General features: G+C 34.3%; 2 protein-coding genes across 2 annotated transcripts; both read left to right on the top strand.

Annotated features, from left to right (window-relative positions):
• The first annotated feature begins 3264 nt into the window (after window positions 1-3264).
• Window positions 3265-12164, top strand: LOC124839070 (transcription initiation factor TFIID subunit 10). Its single transcript, XM_088113812.1, has 7 exons — window positions 3265-3369; window positions 3463-3592; window positions 3664-3728; window positions 4789-4851; window positions 10843-10900; window positions 10981-11031; window positions 11841-12164. The coding sequence occupies exons 2-7, from the start codon at window positions 3500-3502 to the stop codon at window positions 11919-11921; spliced, it is 411 nt and encodes a 136-aa protein (XP_087969938.1). The 5' UTR covers window positions 3265-3369; window positions 3463-3499; the 3' UTR covers window positions 11922-12164.
• Window positions 12165-14383: 2219 nt separating this feature from the next.
• LOC124845606 (casein kinase 1-like protein HD16) lies at window positions 14384-24567 on the top strand. Its single transcript, XM_047322725.2, has 16 exons — window positions 14384-14910; window positions 15011-15139; window positions 15231-15304; window positions 15433-15502; window positions 15579-15634; window positions 17118-17189; window positions 17321-17415; window positions 17506-17572; window positions 17690-17819; window positions 19067-19285; window positions 19696-19826; window positions 21273-21447; window positions 21543-21633; window positions 23528-23685; window positions 23855-24043; window positions 24133-24567. The coding sequence occupies exons 1-16, from the start codon at window positions 14593-14595 to the stop codon at window positions 24190-24192; spliced, it is 2034 nt and encodes a 677-aa protein (XP_047178681.1). The 5' UTR covers window positions 14384-14592; the 3' UTR covers window positions 24193-24567.
• The last annotated feature ends 1470 nt before the right edge of the window (window positions 24568-26037 follow it).

The raw sequence follows: 26037 nt of genomic DNA, 5'->3' as shown, positions 1-26037 counted from the left end.
CTGTGTAGACAAAGAAGAAAATGGTTATAATGAGTAAAGATGCAGAAGCATAAAGGCGAACGATAGAAGAGAAAAGTACCAAGAAGAGAGAAAGGAAAGTTGAGATTCGGATTCTGATTAGAAATGGGAGAACGAAACCCTAACACTGAGAGGAGAGTGAGTGTGGAAGCCAAGGTGCTTCGAAGCTAAGGAAAAGGTGAGTGAGAGTGAGAGTTAGAGTGAGTGAGAAATGAAATTTGTATGAAAAAGAGAAAGAAGTTACTATTGCTAGTTGCGGACATATGCTTCGCTGTGCTGCACTGCCAAACAAACAGATATTATTTTCTTTTATTTTCTTTTCTTTTCTTTTCTTTTCTTTTCACCGCATCTTATTTTTTTATTCTCAACTTTCATATGGATTAGTACTCATGAAAGACAAAGATTCCAAAATACACTTAACAAATTAACCTTATATTCTTCCACCCATAAAATAATATAATCACGTCATCTTACTCCAAAACATACCTTTGCAATGCAGTTTAGCTTCTTCGGTAGATTTTTTGTGTTACCCTCAGTTTTGAATAAGCAACTCTAAAATGGAGGGGATTTAGTACAAATATATCACAGACAGACAGAAACAATTATATGATTAAAATAAATCTTATACATCTTCTTAAGTAAATTGGTTTTAAAAAAAAATAGGATAATGCTGAGTAAAAATAAAAATAAACAGTTAATATTAAATGTTTTTATTGAGAAAGTATTGGTGAAACGTTCTTCTGTACCACCAAATAAATAAGAGTTGGTTACAATATTTGAACTGTGTGCTTCTAATGTATGACATTATTTTCAATTACTTTCTAACAGTCAACTTTGCATGGAAACAATTATCCGTTAAAAAAAATGAACTTGAAAGCTAATATTTATAACATAGCAGTAGGTTTATGTTTATTTTATAAACTTGTAGTTTTTTTAAAAAAGCAACGGATATATTTAAAGTCTTTAATTTTGTGAAGTTTAACTAATTTTGTAAAATAGAAAATTATGTTTTTTTTTTCAACTTTTGCCGTAGTCCATTAAAGGATGAAGATGAAGAAACTGAGATAGGTAATAGGAATCGCAAAGCAAGTGGTTTTAAGAAAAGTTAAAGTCATGCATGGATTTAATAATAATAAATAATATTAATATTAATATAATAATTGTAATTTTATATTTTAATCTATTAAAATATTTTTTATTTATCACATTTATGAAATCATTAACAAACTTTATTTTTAAATCTTTTTACTTTTATTTTTAAATTCTTTAAAATAAATAACACAAATTTTACCTTCAATTTCTTCAAAAAAAATTCTTCAAACTCGTTCTTCCTCAAATCTTCCAAACATGCTTTCAAAGGAGGATATAAATACGAACTCACTGTCCAAGAATGGATGCAGAGGTCCATATGTTGATGAAGAACTTTGAGGCTGAGCAACCTAAACATGTAACAAAATAAGAAGGAATGACACTTTATTGTAGTCACATCCAATCTGCAAAATACTATGATATTGGATATCATTAAATATAAAAATACTATGATTTAAAAAACAAGAACGTAGTTCATATATCCAATATTGATACTCAACATATAAAAATAATCACTATAAACTGTGTTTGAATGCCAGCTCGAGCAGGTACACATTCATTGAGATACTTGATGAAACAATATTGCTTTTAAAATCATAAAAATATTCACCAGGTCCGAGGATAGAGATGGCTCCACTTGATAATACCTTATTCTGCATCATTAAGCAAATTTCCTAGATGAATAAGTCTTTGATACCTTATTGTTCAAATCAGCAATCTAAAAGATCAACCAATAAAATTAACAATCCACAAATGATTTCGGAAAACCTGTAAATTCAAATACTCAGTCGCAAATGCAACTACATATTAAAGAAACAAAAAGAACTACTCAAGAAAACAAAAGAACTTAAAGAAACGGTTTAATCCGAAAAAAAATTAACAACAAGAAAATCAATATTCTGAAAAAACGTAAATTCAAATTCAACAGCATTAGACGCAAATTTAGTATAGCTTATACTAGAACAAAGAAAAAAGTGAAAGAGGGAGAAAATTAAAAAAGAAGTAAAAGAAAAGCCTTATAATGTCTTGAGGATTCACTTGAATAACGAAGTGAATCTCCTGAGAGTATCGACGTTAATCTTCATCTTCATCTTCTTCGGATTTCCTTTTCGATTTCGGATTCTCCCAGCACCGCACGCAGCGCGAGGAGAAGTGAGTGGTTTGCTTCTTCTGGGGAAGAAGCACACACAACACAGTCACCACATGAACATTGCTATTCAACGCTTCTCTTCTCTCCTCTTTGTTCCACGCTCTTCTCTCTCTGTTCCACAGCTTATATAGGCACCGGAACATTGAACAGCTAGTTATCCAATGGGAGCACGATCACGGTTAGAAAAACTCTATCCATCTCCACGTGACATTAATAATTAATTAATGCCATGTGGTTATCCCTTAGCTTTTTAATATGAGTTTGTTTAAATTTATTACAAACCGGTAGAATAAATCAAGAACGCTCCTTCAGTAATTAGTTTATGGCATTTAATAAATGTTTACAGTTATTTTACAGAATATTTTATTCTTCATCCTCTCTTTTCTTTACAAATATAAAAATTTATTTTTTAATAATCATATTATAGGATTATAAAATGTTTGATACAATACTAAAAAGATAATTTCTAATTTATATATAGATTTGTACTCCTAAATCAATTATATATATATATATATATATATATATATATATATATATATATTATGTGTATGAGTAGATATGGGTAATAAAATAAGAAGTCGTAGAGTTTGAAAAGTTTGTTCTTTAATAAGTTATTTTTACAGTGATTCAAATATCAAATCTTGTTCGGAAGATGTTTTAATTTAACTTTTAATTAATGAGTTTGAATTTTAAGCGACAATTCCATCCTCTCAATTAATGTGCAAACAAAATTATAGAGGTAAATATGAAAAATTATTAATGAGTTTGTTATATCGGTGCGTAGTGTATGTTATACTTTTTAAAATAACAGAGATATCATTATGAGATATCTTCTTTCGTTTTCCTCATACAATGTATTCTGTTAAGAAAATATAAATATACTTTGTTATTATTAAAAAATAGTTTCATAGACACTTGATAAATTTAATGTTTAAAAAATATGTTTTTAAAATTGTGAAAAGCATGTCGCTTTTCAAATAAGAGAAAAAGGGGGTGCATATAACAAAAAAGAAATGTGTGTTGAGTTTTTTCGTCGTAAGAAAATGTGGGCTCTGCTGATATAAAAAGAGAGGGAGAAAGGGAGGAGCGAAAGAAGATAGTGAGTTGAGGTTTGAATTGCGAAGCGCTTCATTCTGTGTTTGTTTGATGTGTCGCTGTTAATTTATTGAACCAAAAAACGTTTCTTGTTATAAATTATGAAGCTCTTTTTTAGTAGCGATTGATCGGTAAGAAAGCAGGATGAATCAGAACCCGCAATCGAGTGATGGAAGAGGCGACGATGACACTGCTCTCTCCGATTTCCTTGCTTCCTTGATGGATTACACTCCCACTGTAACTTTCCTTTATCTCTGTTCTTCTAATTTCCCATTCTGCACAATTTAATCACTGTTCCCTTTGATTAGATACCTGATGAATTGGTGGAGCATTACTTGGCCAAGAGCGGTTTTCAGTGTCCTGACGTTCGATTGTGGGTTCCTCCTCTTCTCTCCATTTTTCTTTTTTCTTCTTTGAGGAAACAGATTATTGATTACCATGGTTTCTGCTTGGTTTCTCTTTCCTTTTTGTGGCAGTTATTGAGACATCTATTTGTTTTTGGCTTAATTATGTTTGAATTTCCTAATAGATTCAGGTATTCTTAAGTTGAGTCTCTATTTAATTATTTTGTCCCATCGTCTTTGTAGTTTAACACTAATCACAATATTGTTTTATATTAACAACAAAAATTTATATCTCTTTACCCTAGATACAAGTGATCTAGATAACAAGAAAAGATAGCACTCAATACACTTAGTTAAAAGATTAGTTAAACAGAAAAAACGAACCGAAAATATAAAAATTGAGTATTTAATAAACCAAGAAAACTTAATAGGGTCTCAATTGAAAATAACCATGAATTTGCATAATGTTGACGGCTACAGTGGTTTCATATTATGATAGCTGGTCGATATTTTCTGTAAAAAAATCAAAGGCAGAACCGATCTCTAGAAGGAAATAAAAAATACCATCTTAGGAACTCAACTATGTCATGGACCCATCTCTGCTGTGTCCCTCTGCCCTTGCAGCTATTAATTTTAGAGTTTTTAAGGTATTTAGATATAAGGGGATTAACAAACAAAGGTACAAGATTAATAGTGTATATTTCTTTTATGGTTTTTGTGCAAATCACAACTCTTGTATTTATTTATTTTTAACGTGTCTCACTCTTTCATTCTTTCATTGGGATTGTTTAACATGGTGCAATCATTATATTGGAAACTGTTAATCAATTTAAGTGGGAAAATGATGAAATATGCTAGCTATTTTATTTTTCTTCTCACTCTTACTGGCTTAATTTTGGATTTCCTGTTGTGCATTGTTGTTTTCGACCTCCAATACAGTGGATAATATGTGCCTGTTGTAAACTAAATTGGTTTTCAAAACTTTGGCATTTTGGTTGACTGTTGCTGACTTATTTATTGGATTCCTGACCTTTGCATTTCTTGTTCATATACTGTGAGCTTGACTTGAAACACTTGTCATTTTTTCAGGACTAGATTGGTAGCTGTTGCCACTCAAAAGTTTGTTGCTGAAGTTGCTGGAGATGCACTTCAGTATGTTTATTTTACTTGTGTTTTTGGTTGAATCTTTACCTTCTAGCTTTTATTTTATTTATTTTTAACCTTAAATTACGCCATCACAACTAACTATTCATGTGTTAGTTATCTTTAGACATATTCTTACGTTGAAGTTGTTTTCTTGTTTCCTAAAAGTTTTGAAATTTTTGCAAATGTTAGTTCATGCTCGAGAGAGGAGCTTAGGAGTGTGTACGGGGTATTATATAGCAAATGCATATACACACGCATTTCAATGGAATTATTTGCACTTAATATTTTGTGATTTTATCCCTACTTATGTAAATGTCCATAAATGTAGACTCTACAATGAGAGGACGAATGTGAATCAAAAGCTTAATATTAAGGCTGTTGACAAACTTTTGGCCCCTTGGGATAGCAACTTTTGGTATTATCCATTTAGGAAGAAGTACTGCACTTTTACTGTAAACATTCTTTTTTAGACTCACCATCTCGAGTAAAGTTGAATAGATGATATATTGGTTATATTTTATTTCATTTGATTTCAAGTCACTCTCCACTCACATATGTATGCAGAGTCCTACTGTCCTATAGTTTAGACAATAAGTGTTAATGTCTTCATAGAATGTAAGTGGCCAACTTGTTTTTTAATATTTGCTTTGGTCCAAGTGTTATTGATTTTCTTAGTTTTACCAACGTAGAATCCCACAAATTTCTTCCCTTCTTAATCATCCATGAGTTTTGTTCTTTGCTAAGTTTTAAGTGCATTGTTATTTGTTAGGCCATTATTTGTATATAGTAGAAGGAAAACCGGTACACAGACCGGTACACAACCTAACTGCCAAGGAAGTTAGAATGGGTAGTTAGGAGGTTTGTATATAAGGGCTGTGAGGGTAGCTTTGAGGAGTTAGCGAAGTAAATACTATTATTTTGTCAGGAACGTGTTGTCCTGATCGGGAGAGGTTAAGCTCTCTGCATTGTATCTCTGATTGTTTTGTGAATAAAGAAACTTTTCAGCATTCTTGTGTTGTGTTTGAGTGAAGAGAAGTGAGTTTCCATTAGGTTCTTGATTAAAGAACCTAACATTTGGTCCGACCTGTCGGATCCAAGGAGGAGAGGAATCAGCGATGGGAAGTCAGATGGAGGGAAGATTGGACAATTTGGAGATTACGGTGGAGGGAATCAAGGAGGAGACAGCGGCGATCAGGCGCGATCTACAACAATTGATAAAAGGGATGGGTAGAGGACACAATAGTCAAGGGGGTGGCTCTGAAGGAAGTAGCAGCTCTGTGAACGAGAATCAAGTAAGGCACGACAACGGGGGAATTCCCCAAAACTGGCGGAAAAGGGTCGAGTTACCGTCGTTTGAAGGAGTGGAACCACATAGTTGGATTTACCGGGCTGAACGGTTCTTTGATATCCAGAAGGTGGCAGAGGAAGATAAGGTGGAATTGGCCTACATTAGTATGGAGGGGAGTGCGAGTTACTGGTTCAAATATTGGAGAGAAAAGACCAAGAATCGTTCTTGGACGGGTCTGAAGGCTGGACTGATTAACCGCTTTGGAGGTGGGTTTAGGGGAACCGTATACGAACAATTGGCCACATTGAGGCAAGGGGGCACGATGGAGGAATACGTTAGGAGTTTTGAGATGTTATTGGGTCAGACCCAGGGGTTATCAGAGGAGTTGATATTGGGATTCTTCCTAGCTGGGTTACGAGAAGAGATTAAAGGGCAAGTGTGAATCCAAGATCCCCAAGGTTTCATGATCGCGGTAAGGGTTGCGAGGGACGTGGAAGACGCAATGAATCGCGCACGGGGTGTAGTCTGGAACGGAGGAAGGGTGAATCCGGTGAATTTACGAGCGACTTCGACAATCGTTAGGGGAGACGGGGATCGTAACTCTGTAAGCCGATCCAATGGGGCAGAAGGAGGAGGAGCAACCCGACAGGAGGGGTCGTCAATGGCCAGTAACACCAATGCGAGGGGGAATACGATTGCCGGAGGCGAAGGTGGAGGAAGAATGGTACGAAACTTACCTTACCCGGAGTACTTGAAAAGGAGGGCAGAAGGTAGATGTTTCCAATGTGGGGGCCCTTTCGCTCACGGCCATCGGTGCTCAGAGAAGAGCTTGAGAGTTTTACTGTTGGCGGAGGACGAGGGGGAAGAATCGAAGGAAGACGCAGGCGAGGAAACGAAACCGATGGAGCTCTCGGCATGTTCGGCGGAGGGGTTAACGCCGCCCAAAACGATGAAGTTGACGGGATTAATCGGGGAAAAGCGAGTGGTGGTCCTCATTGATAGTGGGGCCAGTCACAACTTCATTAGCCGAAAGGTGGTTGAGGAGTTGGAGCTGCCGGTGGTTGATACACCGTCGTATACTGTGAGTCTCGGTGATGGGCATAAAATGGTGACGAGGGGGAGATGCGAGAAAGTCCGAATACGCTTGGGTGACACCACGGTGGAGGAGGAGCTGTATGTGTTTGAATTGGGGGGTGTGGACGTCGTCTTGGGAATTGCCTGGTTGGCTAAACTGGGGGAAGTGGTGATCAATTGGAGAGAGATGTCGATGAGGTTTGGAGTGGGGAACGAGAAGATAACTATTCGGGGAGACCCAGCTTTATCAAGACAGTTGGTGGAACCTAGGGAATTATGGAAGATAGTGGATGGTGACTCTTGGGCACTTGTATGGGAGTTAGGTGTAGTGGAGCAGGAAACAGGGGGTGAGGTGGCGCGTGATTTGACAGAGGCGCAGATAGTGGAATTACGAACTGTCCTGCAGACCTATGGACGCGTGTTCCAGGAGAGAGAAGGGCTTCCTCCCCGTCGTAATTTGGAGCATAGAATAGTGCTTAAAGAGGGAGCAAATCCTATAAATGTCCGGCCATATAGATACCCGTATCTCATGAAAGAGGAGATTGAAAAGCAAGTTGCAGACATGTTAAAGGTTGGTATTATAAGACCCAGTCAGAGCCCTTACTCAAGTCCTGTAATTTTGGTAAAGAAGAAGGACGGAAGCTGGAGGTTTTGCGTGGATTATCGGGCTCTGAACAAAGCCACTGTTCCGGATAAATTTCCGATACCAGTTATTGAGGACTTGCTGGATGAACTCAAGGGGGCAAGATATTTCTCCAACCTGGATCTGAAGGCCGACTATCATCAGATAAGGATGGGTGCAACGGATATTTAGAAGACGGCCTTCCGAACCCACCAAGGCCACTTCGAGTTTTTGGTGATGCCCTTTGGGCTAACGAATGCGCCGGCTACCTTTCAAAATGCGATGAATGATTTAATGGCAGCATATTTGAGGAAGTGGGTGCTCGTCTTCTTCGACGATATTCTTGTTTACAGCTCCACTTGGGAAGAACATATGACGCATTTGAAGATGGTGTTGCAGCTACTGGAACAACATGGGTGGGTTGCAAATCCAAAGAAATGCGAGTTTGGAAAGCAACGGGTACATTATCTGGGTTATCAGATTTCAGAGTAGGGTGTAGAAATGGATCAAGATAAAATCAAAGCGAAGTGGAATGGGGAGCACTGAAGAACTTGAAAGCTTTTAGAGGATTCTTGGATTTGACCGGTTACTATAGAAGATTTGTGCAGAGATATGGGGAGCTGGCCAGACCATTAACAGAGTTGTTAAAAAAGGGGAAGTTTGAGTGGACGGAGAAAGCCAGAGCAGCCATGGCAGCCCTGAAGTCTGCTATCACGTCTGCACCAGTCTTAGTATTACCTGATTTCACTCAGGAGTTTCACCTGGAGTGCGATGCTTCAGGGGGAGGTGTTGGTGCGGTGTTGATGCAAAACAGGAAGCCCATTGCGTTCGCCCATTGCGTTCTTTAGCAAGGCTTTGTCAAAAGGATCTCTGACGAAATCCATCTACGAAAAGGAATTGATGGCTTTGGTGATGGCCATACAACACTGGAGGCCGTATCTGTTAGGGAGAAAGTTTGTGGTGCATACAGATCAGCGCAACCTTAAATATCTGTTGGAGCAGAGGATTACAACTTATAGTCAGCAAAATTGGATAGCCAAACTAATGGGCTACGATTTTGACATAGTATACAAGCCGGGAAGTGCAAATAAAGTCGCGTATGCCTTATCTCGAAAGGGCGAAGGGGATATGGAGGAGCTGGAACTGCGAACTATATCCCGACCTTATTGGCATGACTTCCAAGACGTTTTGAAGGAAGTGGAGGAGGATGAAACACTTAGAAAGATCATCGAAGATGTAAGGAGGGATCCGAATACACATGCGGCCTATACACTGGAGAAGGACCGACTGCATTATAAGGGGAGGTTGGTTTTGTCGGCTAAATCCAGCTGGATTCCTAGATTGTTAGCTGAATTTCAATGGACCAGCACTGGGGGACATTCGGGAGTATTTCGTACATATAGGAGAATCGCTCAGTCATTATATTGGGTGGGAATGAAGAAGACGGTGACCGAGTTTGTGGCTGCATGTGTGATCTGTCAACAGCATAAGTATGTGGCTGCATCACCCCAAGGTTTATTACAACCTCTGCCAATTCCGCAGGCTATTTGGGAGGAGGTGAGCCTGGATTTTATTGTCAAGCTGCCCAAGTCTCAAGGCTTTGACGCTATTTTGGTGGTGGTGGATAGGTTGAGAAAGTATGGCCACTTTATCGCTTTGAGACATCCTTACTCAGCTCGTACAGTGGCAGAGACGTTCACTCAAGAGGTAGTCAGACTACACGGGATTCCTACATCAATTGTAAGTGATAGGGATCCTCTATTTCTCAGTATATTTTGGAGGGAGCTCATTAAACTGCAGGGTACCCAGCTCAAAATGAGCACAGCTTACCATCCAGAAACGGATGGTCAAACAGAGGTGGTGAATAGGATTCTTGAGGGGTATTTGAGGTGTTTTTGTTCCGAGCAACCTAGGAGCTGGAAGACGGTTTTACCTTGGGCAGAGTACTAGTACAATACCAGTTATCAGGCTGCAGCGAGATGTTCTCCTTTTGAGATTGTATATGGACGTCCCCCACCGGCTTTGAGTCGATTTATTCCCGGGGAAACAGCTGTTGAAACGGTGGCGCAGGATTTGATTACTAGAGATGAAGCGCTGAGGCAATTACAACAACATCTTAAACAAGCGCAAGATGCTATGGTGAACCAGGCAAATAAAAAGAGGAGGGAAGCGGATATCAAGGTGGGAGATTGGGTTTACTTGCGGATCAAGCCCCACAGGCAGACTTCCATGCCGACACGTTTACATCCAAAACTCGCAGCACGTTATTTTGGCCCTTTCCAGGTGTTACAACAGGTGGAAAAGGTTGCTTTTCGTCTACAATTGCCAGAGACAGCTAGGATTCATCCGATCTTTCACGTGTCTCAATTAAAGAAGGCGGTGGGAGAGAAGAGAGTAGAAAAGGAATTGCAAGGTGGAGCTGCAGGCCGAGGGGCCCATGTTTTGGCCTGTGAGGATTTTGGAAAGGAGGCAAAGGCAGTTGGGTGAAGTTGTAGTACCACAAGTTCTGATAGAGTGGCAAGAAGGGGGCCATGAGGGAGCGACCTGGGAAGATGTGGCTACCATTCAGGAACAATATCCTGAATTCAACCTTGGGGACAAGGTTGTTTTAGGCGAGGGGGGTATTGTTAGGCCATTACTTGTATATAGTAGAAGGAAAACCGGTACACAGACCAGTACACAACCTAACTGCCAAGGCAATTAGAATGGGTAGTTAGGAGGTTTATATATAAGGGCTGTGAGGGTAGCTTTGAGGAGTTAGCGAAGTAAATACTATTGTTTTGTCAGGAACGTGTTGTCCTGATCGGGAGAGGTTAAGCTCTCTGCATTGTATCTCTTATTGTTTTGTGAATAAAGAAACTTTTCAGCATTCTTGTGTTGTGTTTGAGTGAAGAGAAGTGAGTTTCCATTAGGTTCTTGATTAAAGAACCTAACATTATTAGTCAATTTAGTTGCCTTGTCTTTCTTTTATGTGTCTATACTGGATGATGGGTTGACTAGATGTTAACTGCAGGCACTGTAAAGCAAGACAAGCAACAATTCCAAAAGACAAAAGGGACAAGCAGCAAAAGGTTTTGACAGCATATAACTGATTTTCTCTATACGTTCATTATGTGTATGAGCAGTACTCACATTTCGTCATGTATAACAGGATAAACGTTTAGTTTTGACCATGGAAGACCTATCAAAAGCATTGCGCGAGGTAAGAGTGGTTTGCTATTTCTCCTCATTGTAGGGTCATTGCAATCCATTGTGTATTATGGATGTTTACTCTCACTATGTAATATCCACTCTCCATTCCTGACTATATATATGAATAATTCACTCTCTTCCATGCAAGTATGTGATAACCCATCACTCATCTTTTAAACCTTTACTTTTTGCTAGCTTATCTTGATCTTTTTTCGCTCTGTTGTAAGTTTATAGAAAATGGTGATTTTGGCTAATATTCAATAGTGCGCAGAAGGTCTTAACCCAATTATACAATTTACACATCTTCTGAGAGAATATAATTGGGAACAGAATAGTAGTATCATCTCCACTGCTTTGAACACCGTCATTGCCAATGACATATTTCACTACTTTCTTTCATTTTCTTATCTCAACGGGAAAATGAAGACTTTTAATTGGTTTGAATCCGTTCAATGGCTTTTAATTCCATGTTTTCCGCCCTGTCTGACCAGCTGGTCTAGTTTCATCATTTTCTTTATTTTTGGGGGTTTCTTCACAAAGGGTTTAGGGCAGTCAGTCTCAGACACATGCCATGGGTAAGCATGGTCAGCTGTCGGATCCCGTTCCCCTCTGGGCCAAGAGAAACAAACTGCAAATAATCGTGTCATCCCATTTCGGTGGTGTATTCATGTATAATAAATGTTTTTAGGCTTCTTCTTAGATCGATATTATGTGTTTAATTGAGATCTATGAATAGAAGATAATATACCGTTCATGTTGGCTAATTTTGCTGCTATGTTAACATTCCTTTACAGTCCACTCATTATCTTTTATGAACAGTATGGCGTGAATCTAAGGCATCAGGAATATTTTGCCGACAGCCCTTCTACTGGAATGGATCCTGCTACTCGAGAAGAATGAGTATTATCTTGTTTATTTGTGTGTTCCAGCTTCTAAAGTTTTATATGTAGTAACTATTGATTTTATACCAAAGCTGAATTGAGTTTATTCTATTTATTGATATGTTGCTAGTTCTCTATCTCTAGTTTTATGTTCAGTATATACTGAAGTCATAGTGCGGTACGCCCATTTTACTGGCCTGAATTTGTGTTTAATTTCATATTTTTTAATGATATGATGCTCAAACTATAGCAACTTCTCCTCGATTCTGACTAAGTTATCCTAACTTTAATAGTGCTTGTGGTAATTAATTTGTGAATTTGGTATGTGAAAGTACTCTGTCAGCAATGAACTTAATCAAGTTTTCCTTTGTTCTCAAATTTTAATTGGTATGTGTATAATGCATTGGAAAAGTCATGAAGGTTTTTATATATTCATTCTTGTTCAATTTTAATGTTTTTTATTTTAAGAATACACTTGATATTGAAACTTAAAAATATATTTCTAGAGGACTTAATTAATCCCTCTGAAAGATTAAAGGTATGCTCTAGTTACCTAGATGCAGAACTAGGTATTACTATAAATACAACTTATAAAGACTAATACACTAAATCTTAAGTAGGTTTAATGATTAAGTAAGTTTAATGATGATACATAGATATAATTATTCTAAGACTCTTTCTCAAATTATAACATATAAATTGCATGTATCAAGCTTGAAACAAATAAACTCACTTCGATGACTTACTATAAATACAACTTATATATAATGCACTGAAGTTGTATCCAATTAAAATCACTTTAGTTATATACTAAAATTATACAAAACTAGCACATCAGTTGATATAATAATACAATGAAATAATAATAAGCTAATTTAACTTTAATTAAAAAATTACAATATTGAAGTCCAAGTAGACATAGTTTCTTCGTAATGAAGTTGTACTAAATTGACAAACTCTCATTTTAGTAATTTTTTAAAGTTTTACACTATTTGATATATTTGAAAGGGAAATTGCACTATTTTAGAGTTTTTGTCTAACTTACACACTAAAAGGTTCATGAGAATATAATGTGACTTAATCTATCGTTCATTATCATAAAAAAAAAAATCTTAAAAAGATTGCACCAAGGTTAAACCATATAAGATTTCATATAGGATTAACACAACACTCATAATAAGTTAGCAATGGTTACATTTCTTCCAAAGATAAAAAATGAATTTCAATTTGATTTTAAAAATTGATCACAATAACCTATTTCAATTTTAGTTTACGAAAAAAAAACTTGAATTGGATCATTATAATCTCAAAGTAATTAAAAAGTAGTAGGAATGCTTAATATTTTTTATTTGGTATTATTATTTTTTAACACACGTGATAAACAAATAAAATATTATTATTAAAATATATAGTTAAATTAAACAAAATATTGCATTTATACAATATATAAAAAATATTATTTTTTATATACACATTTTCTTTACAATTTTATTTTTTAAGTGATTTTTTTTTTTAAATTTACCTATTTTTAAAATTAAAAATAACTATTTATAATAAAAATATATACAAAATAAATAAAAGTATCTATAGTAAAATTACAACAGTTATTTATATTATTTTTATTATTATAATAATAAAAAAAGTATTATTTTTATTATCATAAAATAAAAGTAAACATATAACACATATTTCCACTTGTAAGAATGATTTGTATGTAAAATAGACAAATAATATTTTATTTTATTATTAATTATTTGTTATTACAGCTTGCTTGTCAATGCAAATTTATCAAGATATCCTAAGGAAGAAAACATTTGAGAGTGTTGTGGGCTGGAGTAGGAATGACCAGTAACGAAAGTCTAATAATTTTACTCAATATATTTTATTTTCTATAATTTTGTATCCATATTTTTTTAATAGATATTATTATTTTTGTAAATAATTTTTTTAATATATAATTATTCGAACAGAATACATTCGAAGTCGTGGTTCGGTCAGACCATATAGTGGCCTAACAAAATATCAAAATTAATAGTAAAGTATTAGTTCACATTTATATATTTCTGTTTGTTTTTATTGTAATATTTTTATTTAAACATAACTTTAATACAGTATACACATATTTTTTTTTATTTCTAGTGTAATAAAAAAGTCGAATAAAATTTTAAACAATTATATATATATATATATATTATTTACCAAATATATAAAATTAAAATCAAAATAATAACAGAAAAATGGCATAATCCAGTAGATAGATACAATTACATTTATGTATGAAATGAACAATGAATTATGAATTTAATTTTTGTACATCTTCTTTTACCATGAATTTATGTGAATGCTAAATACTATGAATCTTCGTGTCTGATGACCAAGTGGGGTCCGCAGTAAAATGGTTTTTCACCTTTTTACTCCTAATAAAAATTTGCTAGATATATTTTCTTTTCTATCTTAATATTTTTTTTTCTTTTATCAGTTGTATTCCTTTTTCCATTTTCCCTTTTTCATCTTAATCTTGTATGCTATACTTTCCTCATCCACCACCGAACCCTAACCCTAACCTTCATCCATTTCTTCTGTTCTCTCTGCTTTTGCTTTGCAACAATTCCATCTATGAATAGCCAGTCGCAGCTTTCATGAGCATATAATGATCTTAGCGTTGCGAATCGATTGCATGGGTTTGGAGAATGCCGGAGCTTCGTAGTGGACCGCGACGACGTCGTGCTCCGGTTGGTCGTAGAAGCTCGGAACAACCGTCTTCGGGGGGGAGATACGTGAAGACTCGCGCTGCAGTTGCCAGGGAGGCGGCGGCGGCGGCGGCGGAGAGGCCAAGGACTCGTTTGGCGGCTAAACAATTAGAAGAGGAGAAGCCGGTCATTGTCATATCCGATCATACGAAGAAGAAAGTTGAAGGCGGCGCGATGGGGGATGAGAGTGGTGGCCTGAGTGCAAACAAGGGTGTTGCGCAAGAAGATGATGCTAACCCAGCTCCTTTCCCGGATAGGGTATTCTACTGCTTTTTAATTACTTATTTTTTTTTTTGTTTGAGCATTATTTGGTGATGTTAATATGTGGATACTTATAATAGTTGTTTCCACTCCGCAGGTTCAAGTAGGAGGATCGCCTGTCTACAAAGTGGAGAGAAAACTCGGCAAAGGAGGATTTGGACAGGTTTTTGTTGGCAGGCGAGTTACCGGTGGTAACGACCGTACCGCTGGTCCCGGTGCCACTGAGGTAAGAACTTATCCTGTTATCTCGCTGTTATATAAAGAATACTGTATGGGGCTTTAAGTTGATTGCATGTTTGTTATCTTTCGTGTTTCAGGTGGCTTTGAAATTTGAGCATAGGAACAGCAAAGGATGTAACTATGGCCCTCCTTATGAGTGGCAAGTCTACAAGTAGGTGCTCTGTTTATTATTATGTTATAAGAAATATATATGTTGTCAATTGCTTTTGATTATGTACAAGGTTTGCGTTGAAGTAAATTGGCCCGGTATTTGACCCTTTTAATGGTTTATGTGGAAAGCACCCTTGGTGGCAGTCATGGAATACCTAGAGTACACTATAAGGGGAGGCAAGGAGAATATTACGTAATGGTATGGTCTACACAACAGCCATTTAATATTTTCATCGCCAACTTACCTACTTAACCTTGGGTGGCTATGTATGCAGGTTATGGACATGCTTGGTCCAAGCTTGTGGGATGTTTGGAATTCTTCAAGCCAGGCGTGAGTATAAGCTAACCCCACTTATTATATCTGGTGTGTTGTTTATTGGTCTCGTGTTTTAAAAAAAACTAGTATAATTCTTCTTGTTTATCGTAAAGTTATTATATGGAAGTGAGGTGACCCCTTTTTTAGCTTCATTTTCTTCCACATGCATATACTACTAAATATTAAATAAATATACTAATGGAATGGACTTAAAGAAGTTGGAGTTGCAATAGTTGTTGATGGTATCTTGTGTTAGATTCTTTGTGGTGTCATGTCATCTTTTGGTTTTCTTTTCTCCAAAAAGTTGGTTTTGTCTTGAGCTAAATTCGATTCCCTTTTTGTTTTTATATAAATGACTACTTAAGTAAATACTTACTGAATTAGCTTTTAATCCATTACATTCATTAATGACGTATATGATAATAAGATGCATACTTTTTCCCTTCCATTATGTATTATGCCATCTCTATTGTAGTACTTCTTGCTGTGCCACTCTTTTTACGTTATAAACCATCCGTGAACTGCAATCAGCTCACAGTTCACTTATCTTGGCCAATCTTTGAGTATTACTGTACAGAGACACAAATGGAAAACAAGCAAAGGCAGTTACCATAAACCCTATAAACTCTCTCTATCACAACAAATGATACTTATAAGAATTATTAGTATTCAACCTATAGGCTGCAACAAACAGTTATCATTGGAATTATGTGTAGTCATGTCATAAAGTTGGAATCCGTATTTAGCGTACATTGTTCTGTTTAAAAACCATGAGAAACACTTAAGGCCAAAACAGTGAAAAAATTAGATATTATACGTATTTTCATTCTCAAGCTAACCTTTAAGAGAACCTACTATTTTGGAATTTAGTACTTCTCCCACAAATACCAACAAAATGTCATTAGGTAGATTGTCTATTCACTAATATGGAGCCACATGAATCCCTTCCAATGGTGTTAGGAGGAGCAACCACCATTGTCCAATGAATCTAAACACCAAGAATACAACGAAGAGGTTAAACAAAAGTTCCCAATTTGAAAGGTTTAAGGTTTTAAGGAAACCACAAATATCGCAGTATCAAAGTTTTCACTAATCTCTTTCATATTATAATTTCTCTGTATTTATGGGTTATGAATTTAGCCCATGGAGGTCCACATAAGGTTTTGAGGGATGGATAAGGTAATGTTACTTTTAGATTGAATCACCTTCCCCATACTTGTATGCCTCATAGGTGTGAAGACTTTGTGAGTTCTGAAACAATGGAGGGAGAAGAATGAGGAAGAAAACTATGAGAAGGGGGAGTTCTGTTTTGTTGCTGGAAAGGGGGGGGATGGTTCTTGGGTTTGATAAAATAAAAAGGGAGGCAGTGATTCTTTTACTATTTTTTTTATTTGAAGCAGTTATTGTACTTCACTTCTTCCTTCCTTTTCTGGAGTGACTAAGTCTTTCATTGTTTATTCTTTGAAGTTATGTTGACAGCTGTGTTTTGAATGTGTAGAATGTCTGCAGAAATGGTTTCCTGCATTGCAGTGGAGTCCCTGTCAATCTTGGAGAAGATGCACTCTAGAGGGTATGTTTGCAAAGCAATTTTTTATATATTAATCCTTTTCTTATTGATTTGCTTGCCATAATCCAAGTTTGTGAGTTGTTATACTGATTATTGGTTTCTAAAGATATTTTTGTTCCTGTTGCTCATTATAGCTATGTGCATGGCGATGTAAAGCCGGAGAACTTTTTACTAGGCCAGCCATCTACACCACAAGAAAAGAAACTGTATCTTGTGGACCTTGGATTAGGTTAGTAGGTTCAATTCAAGGATGATACACTTCATCCGTATCTACACTTTCCTTTTTGACTTTTCTTATTTATTAGCACTTCTTTTGCAGCTACGAAGTGGAGAGACACGTCCAGTGGGCTGCATGTTGAATATGATCAACGTCCTGATATGTTTAGGTTATCTTTTCCCTTTCAATTTTTTTCTCTTGAATTCATATTTTTTTTTTCTATTATAGCTTGTTTCATGGTCATGGTTATCAAAGTGCTTCTGAGTTACATTTGTAATTTTTGTAGAGGGACTGTTCGATATGCCAGTGTTCATGCTCATCTTGGAAGAACTGCTAGTAGAAGGGATGATCTTGAATCTCTTGCCTATACACTCATTTTCCTTCATAAAGGCAGGTTACCTTGGCAAGGTTATCAGGTATATACATTGTGAAATAAGTGTTGTTTTAGCAATTTATTTTGTTCGAATCATCTCAGGAAACATTTATTTTGTTTCTCCAGTTTTTTGCTCTCCCTAGACTAGTGCTCATTACCTGTTTTTGTTCTGAAATATACTATATTCATAAAATATAATCCCAAGAAAAGGATAATCGAGGGTGTGCTTGGAAAACTGTATTTGAGTTTATTTTATTATACATACACTTGAGTGTACAGAGTTACAGAATCTAATTATTAATGATTCAGTATGATATGGCTACCAATTGGTTTGTATTATGTGATGTATCTCAACTTATTTTAACTCATACAATGCATGAATGAATCTGTGCACAAATCATGCAATTCAATGTTTCAGTAATTTTCTAATTTTAGTGTTTTCTTTTACCTTTTTGCCACTTCACTTCCTGACATAGCCTTAGATTGTTCAATAAAAGGAATTGAAGAAACACTTATGAACTTAATATATTTGATTATTCCACTACTTTATTTGTCACCCTCTCAATCAATGCTTATATTCTACTTGGTTATTTCATTGCTTGGTATCTATTTTCGTAAAACAAAGGCTTCAAAAACTCAAATATAACCTACAATTTTTGTTGAATTGTTTTATCTATTTCTTTCTTAAAACTATTACATTGAACACTATTTATGTAATAATCTGTATGGTGTATTTGAAGTTATTTTTTATTTTCCTTGAATATTGCAGTTCAATACTTGTTACAACTCATGATTCAAAATTTATGATGATGATTCATGATTTGAATATCAATTTGATAACCTTGTATGGAAGAGCTTATGAAAGTAACTTAGAATGTGTTCACATGTCATAAGCTCTCCAGCTTATGAAAACAACTTATAACTTGTATAAAATCAATTTAACCATATTTCCTCTTCATTTATAAAAGCTAAAAAAATAAGCCTTATATGTTACTACCTCCGTTCTCATTTATAAGCAAAAAATATCGTACTTTTTCTTATTCTCAAATATAAGGAAATGTTAACTATTTTTACTTCATTTTATTTAGTCATTCTTTCCTGAAATACGTTAACTTTAATTGATTTGTTTATCTAGAAACATGCTAATTATATGGTCATATTTTTATATATAGAATTTACGATTTTTCATTATCCTTTTGCAACACTTGTACAAAACTTACTTTAGAATGGAGAGTGGTAATTGAGTTTTTCTACATATACTGTTTTAATCTGATTTTTCCTTATTTTTAGGGTGATAACAAATCCTTCCTTGTCTGCAAAAAGAAGATGGGAACATCGCCTGAGATGCTATGCTGTTTCTGCCCTGCTCCTTTTAGGCAGTTCCTTGAGATTGTAGTAAACATGAAATTTGATGAAGAACCTAACTATTCTAAGTTAATTTCTTTGTTTGATGGTATGCTTGGACCAAATCCCGCATTGAGGCCAATTAATACTGAAGGTGCTCAAAAGGTATAATCGTTACTGTCTGGTTTTAGATTATCTGTTTTTCTGAGTGATCAGTCTTTATTATTTTTTGTACATGTGGAAACTATATGGAACCAAGTTGGGGAATTTTCCCTGTTTACAAACAGAATTTTCTCTTACTCCCTCAGATAAATGTTCTACTTTTGGAAAGTTAATTTTTTAAGTTAAATTGTATGGCACAGTGTGACACAAGCAAATTTTACTAGTAAACCATATCAGGCTTAATGGGCTTCGCTGAAGTTTCAGTAAATTTATCCACTGTCACACTGATAGCCATTCATCTATGCCTCTCCTACTAATAAAGTGTAGAGCTCTCTTTATGTTTTGACACTATTTTTACTTTCATGAATTTGGTCTGTGTTCATGGTTTTATTCCCTCAAATAAAATGTACCAGGTTGGGCAGAAGAGGGGTAGATTGAATACTGAAGAAGAAGATGATTCACAGCCCAAAAAGAAGGTCCGTTTGGGGGTTCCTGCTACACAATGGATTTCAGTCTACAATGCAAGACAGCCAATGAAGCAAAGGTAGAGCTGCAGTCTCTTTTTGGCAGGGCTTGGTTAATTGAGTAATTAGATATCTGAATTTTATTTTGGTGTGCACTTTGCTTAAATTAATATTTTAACAAAATGGTTTTCCAAGTCAAACAAAAATATTTTCTAAGTCAGACAAATGTTTGGTTTAGTTTTACGAGGGCTCAACTCAACCTTGAATTTGATTTCACTTGTTTAATATCATAGTTTGACATATATTTATTACAGGCCCGATTTTAAGTGCACCCTTTTGGTACTGGAGATTTTTTTCTCATACGTAACTTGAGTCCTTCTAGTAGTTGAACTTATATGTTATTTCATATCTTGTACTGAATTTATTGAATTCACCGAAAAGTATGAGTGCCAGTGCTGAAATATTTATAATATGCAAGAGTATTTTCTAAGAAATAAGTAATTTTAACAGTTTTTATAGTATGCTAGAGTAATTTTTAGATAGAATGCAGTGCTCCAAATTTCGGCTTTACCTTGAAGGCAAAAATGTGTACCAAAGTTGTTAAAATTGAGAGTTTACTTAAATCCTTGGAAGTTCCATAAACTTGCAAGAGTTTATTTAATCTTGAAAATCATTAAAATATCAATAGTAAAATAATATTCTATATTTTAGTTTCATGACAAAGCAAAATAGTAAAATAAAACATCCCAATATAGTCAATACATTACACTCGAATTTTCAAGTAACAAAATACTATATTATTAAGTTTATTATTTTTTTATTTTTATATCATATTATTCTTTTTGTTTGTAATTGTTTGGTTATACTATGTATGTTATGCTTTAAATACTTTTATCTTTTTAATGCTACTAATTATTTATTTATTCTATTATATTAAGTAGCAATTATTGGTTAACAAGTACAGAATTCATTCAAACCTTATTTTAACGGACCCACTGAAAAATATATTGGACTTGAATACGATACTAAGTAATCTGACCTGACCATAATGAAGTCACGACTCAACAAATTTAAAAAAAAAAATCGCATGGGCCTTAGTTGCTGCCTGGCCCACCACTTTCCTTCTTGCCAATGCCTCGTGTGCAGCTTAACCTAATGCAACTACACTATTGATTGTTTTAAGGTCAAGTGAAATAATTGTAATAGCCATGAAATCCCCTTTCTGTAATGCAATTCTGCATAATATTCACTATTGATTACACGCGATGCAATGGGTTCTCAAAGAGTGAATTTTTCTCCACTCCTCACATCTGAGACTGTGGGTGGCTCTTTTCAATGTTTATGCAACAAGTTAGAGATGACTGAGAACCACAAAATCAACTTCCAACTGAAGATCCAACCAAACACGTATAGTATGATGTAGAAATGTAAACTTGTCGAGTTGACTTGTTATTTGGATAACCATGGTGTCTACTGCTCGAGCATTTGTTATGAGTGTTTTTGACTTCTGAGTTGGTTGTAATTAGGTATCATTATAATGTAGCGGATGCAAGATTAGCGCAACATGTGGAGAGAGGGATTGCAGATGGGCTCCTCATTAGTTGTGTGGCTTCTTGTTCCAATCTCTGGGCACTTATTATGGATGCTGGGACTGGTTTTTCCAGTCAAGTTTATAAGTTGTCACCATTTTTCTTACATAAGGTGAAATTATATGATATAATATAAATCAGTACATGTCTTATAATTTGTTATTTGTTTTCATTTGACGAATCTAACAAATGACTCTTTCTTTTCAGGAATGGATCATGGAGCAGTGGGAAAAAAACTATTACATTACTTCGATTGCAGGAGCTAATAATGGGAGCTCTCTTGTTGTGATGTCAAAAGGTATGCTTTTTAAGTTTTCATTATGAATGGTTGATAACAGACTATTTATTACCCCCTTAAAATGATGATGTACCTTATTCAATATTATGATGTTTTTGGGAATAATTTCAACCAGTGTAGTTAGAATGGTAAGAACGTATGATTCAAATTGCAATTTGTTACAAAATTCTTCCCCAGCTATACACATTGTTTGATGAATCGTTTTGGGACCTGAATCATAACATGAATAGGTGAATCGGATGTAAACTGTGTGATTCACGATTTGGTTTCCATTACATGTGATTCATGATGAAGAAACTAAAAACCAAAAAACTCAGAAACACATAGGAAAAGAAACTGAGTGAAGATGAAAGTTCAGCGGAAAAGCTGAACAGTGGAGAAGATGAACAGCAGAGAAGATGAACATCTGATAATAGAACCAACACAGAAGGCAAACAGTAAAAAGAGAACGGGAGAAGATGAATAGATAGAACGGGAGAAGATGAGAGAAGATGAATAGATAGAATGGGAGAAGATGAACAGAGAAGGGAGAGAAAATCAACCTGGGAGAAGATGAACCCATGAACCACAGAAGACGAACATAGGAGGAAGAAGAGTGTGAAGATCAAGCGAGAGAGAGTTCTGAATGGGCCTTTAAGAGTAATATTTTAAAATATAAAATGCTTTTTCATTGTTCTTTTTTTAATCTTTACTCGTACCAACATACTTTTACACAGTCATAATTTATATATTATTTTTTATTTTTCTATCTTTTTTATAAAAAAATATTATTAGAAAAAAATTAATTATTGTATAAAATAATATATAAGTGTTATCTTATTTTTTATTTTTTATAAAAAATTAGTTTAATATTTTCTTTCTACTATTTTCTTTTATAAGAATTTCTCAATATTATTTAAATCAGTGTATATTTATTCTTATATTTTTATATTACATTTGTTGTCATTTATGGATTTTTATTTAACTTTTTTTGAAAAGAAAATAAAAATTAATATACAGTTTGTTATATTTTTTTTTATAAAAATTAGTCATTGTTTAAGGATTTTGATTATTTTATCTTTTTAAGTTACATAAGTTATACGAGTTGTGTATTCTACAATTCAAAACAAGATTCAATTCATGATTTATAATACATAAAAAAATATTCACGATTTGAATCTCAATTCAATAACCATGATTTCAACTTGACCGCAATTTTAGTTTGCACTTGTTCTGACTTTTGTACTAGTATTGTGAAGAGACTGTTGTTTCTACACTTGCATTTGGTTTGTCTGTTTTAATAGTGAGATAGGAGTGAACACTGTATTGTCAGTTTTTGGTCTAGGTTAGATTGGGGATTTCAGAAAGAGGTGGAAGGATGGTTGGGGGGTTGCATAAGAAAAGATGGCACGGAGGATCTTTAGTCAATGGAATAGGGGGTGCTATTGATGAGAAGTTGGAGCTGATAGGTTACTGTGGACAGATCATGGTTTCTTTGCTTCTGCTAGCAGGTTATGATGTGAATAAGTAGAGGGTGAAAGGAAGATAACCGTGGTGTCTGAACATAAGTGAATCAGTATTTACTTATTCACTTATGTCTGAACATAATATTTATACAGTATTTACAGCCAAATTATCAATTTAATAATTTTAATAGAGCTGTAGTAAACTAATTCAATTACTGCTAGCATTAATGTTTTTCCTTTATTTGCAAATTTATGAGGGAGATGGAGAATGTAGCCTTACATTGTAAGGGATAAACAACACTTCTAAGTATTGTTTATCTTTACGTTCTAGGCGAATTTTGCGTACAGTTCTCTGTGGACAAAGATTTGAATTTCTGCAGACCTCTACTTACAAGCATTCACCTGTTGCTAGATTTGATTTTTGGTGATGTGTGGCATAACTTATGCAGGTACGCACTATACACAACAATCATACAAAGTAAGTGATTCATTCCCATTCAAATGGATAAACAAGAAGTGGAGAGAAGGTTTTCATGTGACCTCAATGGCCACTGCTGGAAGTCGCTGGGGTGTTGTTATGTCTAGAAATTCTGGATACACTGATCAGGTTTGTTGTTGATATTGTACTTCTGTATATGTAACCAAGTTTTTCTTTCATTATTTGTTTTTCTACCTTCTGAATGTTTGTATATTATTGAATAAACCTGTGTACCTTAAGATCCATTTTTCTTGGGAGTAGTAATAATTGTCTAACACTAACACTTTTTCAAATGTAGGTTATTGAACTTGATTTTCTCTATCCTAGTGAGGGAATCCACAGAAGATGGGATAATGGTTATAGGATTACAGCAACTGCTGCTACATGGGATCAATCCGCTCTGATACTGAGCATTCCCAGGCGCAGGCCAGGTGATGAAACCCAGGAAACTTTGCGCACATCTCAATTTCCAAGCACACATGTTAAGGTAGTGGTTGTTGAATGAAGTAGTTGATTTCGTTTGTAAAGTCGGTACCGAGAGTGATGTGTTTTAACTTGGGTTCTGTTTGTGTACAGGAAAAATGGTCAAAAAACCTTTACCTTGCTTGTTTGTGCTATGGGCGAACAGTATGCTGATTTGCTTTGTAGGCGAATGCGTACAAATCTTTTTGCGCCTCCTCCTATTGGTTCCGGGAGCGACTTTTTGTGATGTATTTTTTACACTCCAAAAAAGTCCATTCATTCTGAAATAAATAGGAAGTGGCAAAAGAGATTTAGGAAGTTGGATCTAGTATTTGTTGTCTGTAAAATTATACATTTTGTAATGGCCCAATCATGTAATAACCTGGCTGAGAATTCTGGTATCTATTACAAGTTCCATGGGGTGGGGAATGTGGCAGTTAATGTATACAGCTTAGCTTTATATGTTACTCCAATATATGTATATGGTTTTATTAAATTTTTTGTCAAGATTGTTTAACTGACCAGTCTTAATAAAACTTTGTATGGCTATTCCCTGTGCATGAGATACATTAATTTCTGTGCATCTTTACGACAAATGCGATTAGGGTTCGTGTATTTTGGTATCTGAAGGCTGTTTCTTTCCCATGTAGAATCCATCAATCAAAGAAACGAAGTCTTTTCGGTTATTGGAAATGATTTCCATTACCAGGTTAGTGGGGTTTCTTTATTAGTTATTATCACATATTGTTCAATGATCTAATGTAATTTTTTTTACTAGAATATTTTAAAATGATATATTCAATGATTCGTGATGTTGAAGTTTTTCTTATAAATAATAACTATATGATGGAAAATTCTAGCTGGATAATTCTAGATAACTTGAAATATTTTGTGGTAAACATATTTAGATAGAGAATTTATTAAAAGAAAAAAATTTAAAATTTTAGAAAATATTTAATTAGAAAAGGTTATAGAATTTCAATTATCAACGAACATAAAATTCTTAATAGTATATTGAAACTTATGTGTTAATTCTATGTCTCCCATATCTTTCTTTTAACTCTATCTGCTATCGTTTCTCTCATCTTATTATTTTTCTCTTCTCATTTTTTTTACTATTTTCAGTTTTCCTTCATCTCGATCTCTTCCTCTTCTGCCTTTATATTTGTCCTCTAAATATATTAATATTGATGTAAAAAACATTAATATATATAAATTTTGATTATTAAATATTTAGAAAGGGAATGTTTATTTTCATAGACATTTATACTAAAAATTCAATTTTTAAGTACGTTTTTTTGACAAACTGTACGAATTAGTTCTTTTGAAACAAAACTGTAATTTAAGAAGTTTTAAATTAAAATTAAAATTTCAAGTATTTTAAATTTTCTGAAATTTTAAAATTCTCATTCCAGTACTCCCTTGTGAAAAATTGGTAAAATTTAAAAATTCTAAGTATTCTATGATAAATATATTAGGGTTTGAAGTGGAAAAATACTTAAAATTTAATATTTCAGTTAGTTTTGAAGAGAAGGCTTAACACAAATAATTATAAAAAAAAAAAATGTAAGGCCAAGTTTTAAGTATATGCCGAAATGCGATAGTGGTCAGATTTCGAAATAATTATTATTAGTGATTTTATACAACAATTTAACTAAGTTTATTGGTTAAAATATCCTTAGTGATTTATTCTTTTTTGTTAACTAAGTTTTTTCTTAAACTCTTTTGTGTGATATAACGAGAAAGTGACAAGAAATATATTATTATGTTAACTAAGTTTTTTCTTAAACTTTTAACAATGTATATCAGATTATAATATATTTAAAGAAAACATGACAATCAAATAAAAATGTTATATTATTATGATTTTTTTTCTTAATGAATCTAAATATAAGCAAAATCTATCAGATAGTTTATTCAATATATTGAAAAAATGTGTAAATAAATACATGCTTACATATATATAATGATAATAATAATAATAATAATAATAATAATAATAATAATACGATTATATCA

Source organism: Vigna umbellata, chromosome 4 (assembly GCF_029865625.1).
Source record: "Vigna umbellata cultivar VRB3 chromosome 4, Vumbellata_1.0, whole genome shotgun sequence".
NCBI classification, from domain to species: Eukaryota; Viridiplantae; Streptophyta; class Magnoliopsida; order Fabales; family Fabaceae; genus Vigna; species Vigna umbellata.
The sequence above is the reverse complement of the archived record's forward strand: the minus strand, read 5'-3'. Positions and strand labels throughout refer to the sequence as shown.